This window comes from Piliocolobus tephrosceles, unplaced genomic scaffold (genome assembly GCF_002776525.5).
Source record: "Piliocolobus tephrosceles isolate RC106 unplaced genomic scaffold, ASM277652v3 unscaffolded_45837, whole genome shotgun sequence".
NCBI classification, from domain to species: domain Eukaryota; kingdom Metazoa; phylum Chordata; class Mammalia; order Primates; family Cercopithecidae; genus Piliocolobus; species Piliocolobus tephrosceles.
Genome location: NW_022330795.1, coordinates 1 through 7,381, shown reverse-complemented (window position 1 = coordinate 7,381; position 7,381 = coordinate 1). Strand labels below are relative to the sequence as shown.

General features: G+C 20.6%; 1 protein-coding gene across 2 annotated transcripts; it reads left to right on the top strand.

Annotated features, from left to right (window-relative positions):
• The first annotated feature begins 4,015 nt into the window (after positions 1-4,015).
• On the top strand, positions 4,016-7,242 carry LOC113224706 (uncharacterized protein DDB_G0287625-like). Of its 2 annotated transcripts, none has more exons than XM_026453829.2 (2): positions 4,016-4,223; positions 5,523-7,242. In XM_026453829.2, exons 1-2 carry the CDS (start codon positions 4,082-4,084, stop codon positions 6,737-6,739), a joined length of 1,359 nt encoding a protein of 452 aa, XP_026309614.1. In that variant the 5' UTR covers positions 4,016-4,081; the 3' UTR covers positions 6,740-7,242. The 2 variants fall into 2 exon arrangements, with proteins under 2 accessions (XP_026309614.1, XP_026309615.1); XM_026453830.2 differs by having other exon boundaries at positions 4,019-4,214.
• The last annotated feature ends 139 nt before the right edge of the window (positions 7,243-7,381 follow it).

Genomic DNA, 7,381 nt, shown 5'->3' with positions numbered 1-7,381 from the left:
ATTGTAGCAAAATGAAACTTAAGCGTAGAGAAAAAAAAAAAAAAAAAGCAATAAAAGCAATAAAAGCAATAAAAGCAATAAATGCAATAAAAGCAATAAATACAATAAAAGCAAAAAAAGCAAAAAAAGCAAAAAAAGCAATAAAAGCAATAAAAGCAATAAAAGCAATAAGGCAATAAAAGTAATAAAAGCAATAATTTATAATAGTTTTTTCTTTTTGTCTGACAAAATAAAATTTTTTCTTTATTACTAATTTTTAATTAAGTCCTTTTTCGTCAAATTTAATTAAATTATTTGGTACTGTAAATATCATGTAATAGATTATTGTATATATATATATATATATATATATACTTAACAATTGACATGATTCTCCAAATAAAATAGCTCTTTAAAATAGCTTTTATTTTTAAACTGTCGCACATTTATTCATTTATTTTAAATTTACAATATCTTACAGGTGTAAGATAATTATTTTATTAAAACTTGTTAATGTTTAACTTTTATACAAATTAAACACTTTTGATATATTTAATTATTTCGTTAGAATGTTAACACGATCATACTTAAAAATATTTAAAAATTTGTTTTTTTAACATCTAATTTAAAAAAAAAAAAAAAAAAAATAGTACATTGTCTTAAGTCACAAAATGTACGACAAATATATACAGTTGTTCACATACGTATATATATATGCGTAAATTTTGATAACATATTATTTTTTTTTTTTTTTTTTTTTTTTTATATTCGTGTCTTTCTTAATTGATGCAATATAAGGACATATATATATATATATATATATATATATATAATAGTGCTTATAACTTTAATAAATTTTGTTTACTTACAAAAGTTTGTATTGTAAACGCATATATCATACTTGTATAAATATTTATGTGCGTTAATATTTACTTTTATCTTTTTTAAATAATTTATTGTTCTAATCTGACTATTTAAAAACGCAAATATGTATACTGATATACTAAAATATATGCAAGAAATATATGCAAGAAATATATGCAAGTAATATATGCAAGAAATATATGCAAGTAATATATGCAAGTAATATATGCAAGTGATATATGCAAAAAATATAGACATATATGTAACGCATATGTACCCAAATGATTATAAAAAAAAAACCGCTTAACAGAAATAAATATTTTTAAAGCATAACTAAATAAATATATATATATATATATATATATATATATATATATATATATATATATTCGCAAGAGTTAACAAATTGATATCTTTACATATTATTAATTAAAAGCTTTTAGTTTTAAAGAACAGATATAGTTGTTCTTTAATATGCTACAGTTTAATTCTTAAACTGTATATATATATATATATATATATGTATGTATATTTTGGGGGGATAAAGGTAGTGTTACTATGTTTGACAATTTGTCTTTCTTTATACTATGTTTTCAAATATTATTTAATATAAAAAAAAAAAAAAAATTAAACGAAGTTCAAGTTTTATCTATGTGCTTGTTTAATTTTTTGTTCTAACTACCTATATCTAACCATATATGTGTACATATAGGATAGTTTTAAAAAAAACAAAAAAAACCTGTTTTAAACATTATTTGGTAACTATTCATTTTTTTTTTAAGTATTTAAATGTAGAATTTATGCATATACAAAATACGCGTACAGTTATTTACTACAACGGTAGACATATATTATTATATATCTTTATTTTGTATGCATGTATACCATTTAAATAAAATAAAAAATAAAAAATAAAGAATAAAAAATAAAGAATAAAGAATAAAAAATAAAGAATAAAAAATAAAGAATAAAAAATAAAGAATATATAAGCATTATTGCAAATAACTTAAAGCTTTATTATGTACGTTTTTTAAATGTAAATTAAAACCTTTTTTTTTAAATAGAGTAATTTTTTTTTTATTATGAAAGTTTAATTAAAACTGCTATTTTTTTTTAAACATTTTTGAATTATGTATGTAAAAGCATTAAAAAAAAAAAAAATTTTTTTTTTTATGTAACATTATTATTTTGGCATTATTTTGGCATTATTTTGGCATTATTTTGGCATTATTTTGGTATTATTTTGGCATTATTTTGGCATTACTTTGGTATTTATTTTGGTATTTGTTTTAAGTATTGTTTTAGCACTTATTTTAAGCACTATTTGTTTGGTACTTTGGGCATTACTTTAGTGCTTGTTTTGGGACATGCTTTAATACTTACTATGAGTATTACTTTAGTACTCGTTTAGGGGTATATCTTATTTTGGGCACTGTTTTTGGCACTATTTTTGGCATTATTTTTGGCATTATTTTTGGCATTGTTTTCAGAATGTTTTAATTTTCATAATATAAAAAAATGCAAAAACAATAAAAAAAATTATAAAAATGTTACTTTATTTTTTTTGTAACATATATTTTTTTGCATTATTTTATAACATAAAATTTTATGTATAATTATTTTATATTATTGTTATTTAATGCTTTAAAAAAAAAAAAAAAAAAAAAAAAAAGCATAACAAAATGGGGTAATTAAAAATATATAATATATATATATATATATATATAGGTATATACAATATAGCAAGTGATATGTATAATTGCTCTTTGAACTATCTATATTTTTACATATCATGATATATATATGTATGTATTTATGTATACGCATGTATATACATTTATTATATAATATATTTTAAGATAAAAAAAGACAATAATTAAATACAGAACAGTACTATATTTGTATAAATACTTAAATATATGTAAAAATGCATTTAACATCCCATTTATAAACAGCTGTAAATAAATGTGTGTTGTAATATGCATTTCATTTTTTTAAAGTATGGATGATTATTAGGTTTTTAAAATAATACATTTTTTTTTTTTTTTTTTTTTTTTAATTATTATTTAGCATTTCTTTAAATTTTAATACATAAAAAACATATTTACGTTATATATTTAATTATTATATATTTTATTATTTTATAAAGTAAAAAAAAAAAAAAAAAAAAAAAAAAAAAAACTGTTTATGCATAACCACATTTAAATAGTTGTTAAATGTTTATTTGCTATATATAAATAATATAGCTTTACTAATTAATAATCAATCATAATAGAAATGTTTAAATTCTATTTACTATTATTTACTTTATTTGCTTTATTTACTATTGTTTATATGTTTGGATTTATTTATATAGTTAATTTTTAAATTCGAAGTTATATACCATCAACCTTGTTTATTATATATGTGTTTATATATACATGTATATGCGTACAAATATGTGTATATATCTATTATTTTTAACAAAGTTGAATTTTTCATTATTTTAAAATGATTAAATAAATTATATATATGTACAATATTACATGTATCAAGTATAATTAAAACGTGACAAGTCTTAATATTTGACCACATAGATTTTAAGTGTACTTTTTCTTGTGTGAAAACTTTAATGTTTTCTTACAACTAAAAAGTAAAATTTCGTTTTATTTGCTTTATTTGCTTAATTTGTTTTATCTGCTTTATTTGTTTTATTTGCTTTATTTGTTTTATTTGTTATTTTTGTTTATATTCACTTTCATTCTTTTCATTCGTTTAATTCGTTTCATTCGCTTTAATTCATTTCGTTCGTTTTATTCTTTTCATTTCTTTTATTCGTTTCATTATTCTTATTCGTTTTACTAGTCTCATTCTTTTTATTCGTTTCATTCTTTTTATTCGTTTCATTCATTTTATTCTTTTCATTCATTTTATTCTTTTCATTCGTTTAATTCGTTTAATTCGTTTCATTCGTTTAATTCGTTTCATTCGATTTATTCGTTTTATTCGTTTTATTCGTTTTATTCGTTTTTTTTTTTTTTTTCTTCTTCACAGCTTTAAGTAATTTTATTTTTAATTTTTGTTTTTTCTATTTAAACATCAATTTAGATATAAGTATTAATTAGTCCATTTGTATAATTATATATAATAAAATCTTTATATATTATATACATATGCAATTTTGTAAACAACTAACCCATAAAAATTAAATGAAAAAAAAAAAAAAAAAAAAAAAAAAAAAAAAAAAAAAAAAAAAAAAATGAAACTAAAAAAAAAAATAACAAGCACTACGGAAAAAGAAGCAACTGTCAAATTAACACGTACAGCACAAAATAATAATGATGCGGCATTGAAGGAGACCATAGCAGAGGAATTATGTAATATAGAAACAGGTATTAAAAGTAAAAGCAAAAAACAAAAAAATTGTATGTATATATATATATATATATAATAAATAATTTTTTTTGTTTAGTAATATTTATAACACATACAACATGTGCAATATTTATAATTTTTTTCATATTGACAAAAGTTTATTTATGTATATGCTTTTACACGCGCAAATGTGTACAAATATGAATGCATATTTATTTTTAGTTCTAGTTGTATAGTGTGCATGAAACAAATATATATATATGTATGTAGAGAGAGGGAGGGAGAGAAGTTTATGTAATTAATATTATATATGTATAAATATTAACCAGTTTAATAAATTACACTCATTGTTTTAATGTGTATATTAATTTATTATAAATTATTAAAAGTGCGGCAAAATTACATAAATATATATATATACATAACCAATTTTTTTAATTAATTGTTTTATAACAAAATGTACGTATACACACATATACGCATATATACACACATTTTTATATTTTTCTTTTTCATGATGGCTCTTACATTCTAGCGCCTTATTACTAACTACTATTAATATAGAATTTTTTTTTGCACATAGTAAAATTATTATAATAATAATAGAATTAATAGTATATACATATATAAATATATATATATTACATTTGACAATTTAAAAAAAAAAAAAAAATTCATTTCTTGTTTTGTTTTTTTTAAAAAAAATTTATTTACGATTTCTGAGTTAAAATGTGTACAAAATTGTAAGTATTATAAGTGTTTGTATATGCATCTATGTATATATATCAATGTATAAAGATTGTTTTTCTTTTCGCATATATTCGTATATATATCCAATTAACACACCTTAATCCAGTCGTACTGTTATATATTTATTCATGTTTATTTATGTTTTATTCGTATTTATTCGGGGTTATTTTATGTTTATTTGTGTTTATTCTTGTTCATTCGTGTTTATTAATATTTAATTATGTTATAATGTGGTGGTTTCTTTTTTTACTCGATGAAACATAAACTATGTTTATTTTAATTATTTCGTGTGATACATAATATGTATTTATTTTCATACAAATATAAGTTTAACATTTGTATTTATCAGTTTTATATTACTATTCCATCATTTATTATTTTGCGTTACCTTCATTTATTATTTTGCGTTACCTTCATTTATTATTTTGCTTTACTTTTTTTTATTAGTTTTCTTTATTAGTTTTCTTTATTAGTTTGCTTTATCAGTTTGCTTTATCAGTTTGCTTTATCAGTTTGCTTTATTAGTTTGCTTTATTAATTTATTTTTTATTATTTATTTTTTATAACTTATTCAGATGTAGAATCAAAAAAAAGTAGTGGTGTTAGAAGTAAATCGGTACCAAATAGGAAAAGTACAAGTAGAAAAAACACAATTGTGGGAAACAGTAAAATGCACACAAGAATTGAAACAAAACTTGATGATATAAAAATGAATTCAAAAGTAAACACATTAAATAATTTAGACAATGACACAGAAGTGTGTAAGGATACAATTAAAAAGAGCGATAGCATAGGTTTGCTTAAGCTAAAAGAGAATCAAAAGAAAAAGAAAGAAAAAAAAAAAAAGATAGATACTAACAACAGTGATTTTAATGATAATAATAATAACGTTGATCAATTTAATCACAGTAATAACGGTAGTACCATCCTTGATGACAATATTATTAATTCTCATATTAATACAGATGTAATTATAAATGGAATAAAAACAACAACAGTTATGAAAAAGGATGTAGACAATAATGAACTGGATGGTTACACTAATACGAACAATTTAAATAATAATAATAATATGAATAAAAAAAATAGCTTTGATGATAAAATAAGTGGAATGGAAGCTAGTACTTCAAATATGATAAATAATAAAAGTAATAAAAAAAAAAGAGAAAAGAAAGTAAAAGAAAATGTTGGTACTAGTAAAAACAAAAAGCGAAAAAAAGAAGAAGTTTTAAATAATAACGACAACGATAGCAGCAACGGTAACGATGACGATGATAATGATAGTAGCAAAGGTAAAAATAACGATAGTAGTATAAACAATAAAAACGACAATAAAAACGACAAAAACAATGACAAAAACAATGACAAAAATAATGACAATAAAAATGACAAAAACAATGACAAAAACAATGACAAAAACAATGACGTTGTAGATGAAGTTTTATCAAAACGTACACGGAAAAGAAGTGCTAAGTACTTTAACGATTATATGCTGGTGGATGATGAGGAAGAAACTTTTTATAGTTATACTAACAATTTTAACACAGCGTCTAATAATGTGATAAAATTAATAAAAAACACAAATGAAATAACTAATAAAAAAATAGAAAATGAATGTGAACAGTTGAGCTATAATGGCACCGACAAAATAGAAAACATTGATAATAATTCTTATGAATTAAAAACAAAATCAAATCAAAATAATTACGTAAATGTTAAGGGTGTTAAAAGTGTAAGTCGCAGTGTTAGTAAAAAACTTACATTAAAAAAAAAAAAAAAAAATATTAATTAATGAAAATGATATAGACCAACAAAATAATGATAATAATATTAATGGTGATAAGGACAATATAAACAATAATGTTGATAATAATGATAATAATAATGTTGATAATAATAATGGTAACATAAATAATAACGATAATAATGGTAATAATGGTAAGAACAGCCTTATAAAGAACGTATCAAATGTTGTGGGAAAAACATTAAAAGGCTTTACAAACCTAAATATACGTAAAGCCGCATATTATAAATTTATAAATAGTATAACAACAGATACAAGGAAACATGATAATATCACACAAACTGGTACAAAGAAGAAGGTGCATATTGAGGATGTTAAAGAAAAGGAAATAGTAAATATAATGGACACATCAACACATGATAATACAAATGGTGATATTATTAATCTTACTAATGAAATAGTACCTGATATTGTTACTGATAGTAGTAAAAAAAAAAAGTATAAAACGAAAAAAAAATTAACATTAAAAAAAAAAGTCAGTACTGAGGAAATTGATGGTATAACTTGTGATGTGGCACATGTCGTTATGGAAGCACCAAACGTATATACCGACTTAAATGTAGGTTCCGTTGCAGCACAAGTTCAAACACAAGAACTGACACAAACACAAGACCTGACACAAACACAAGA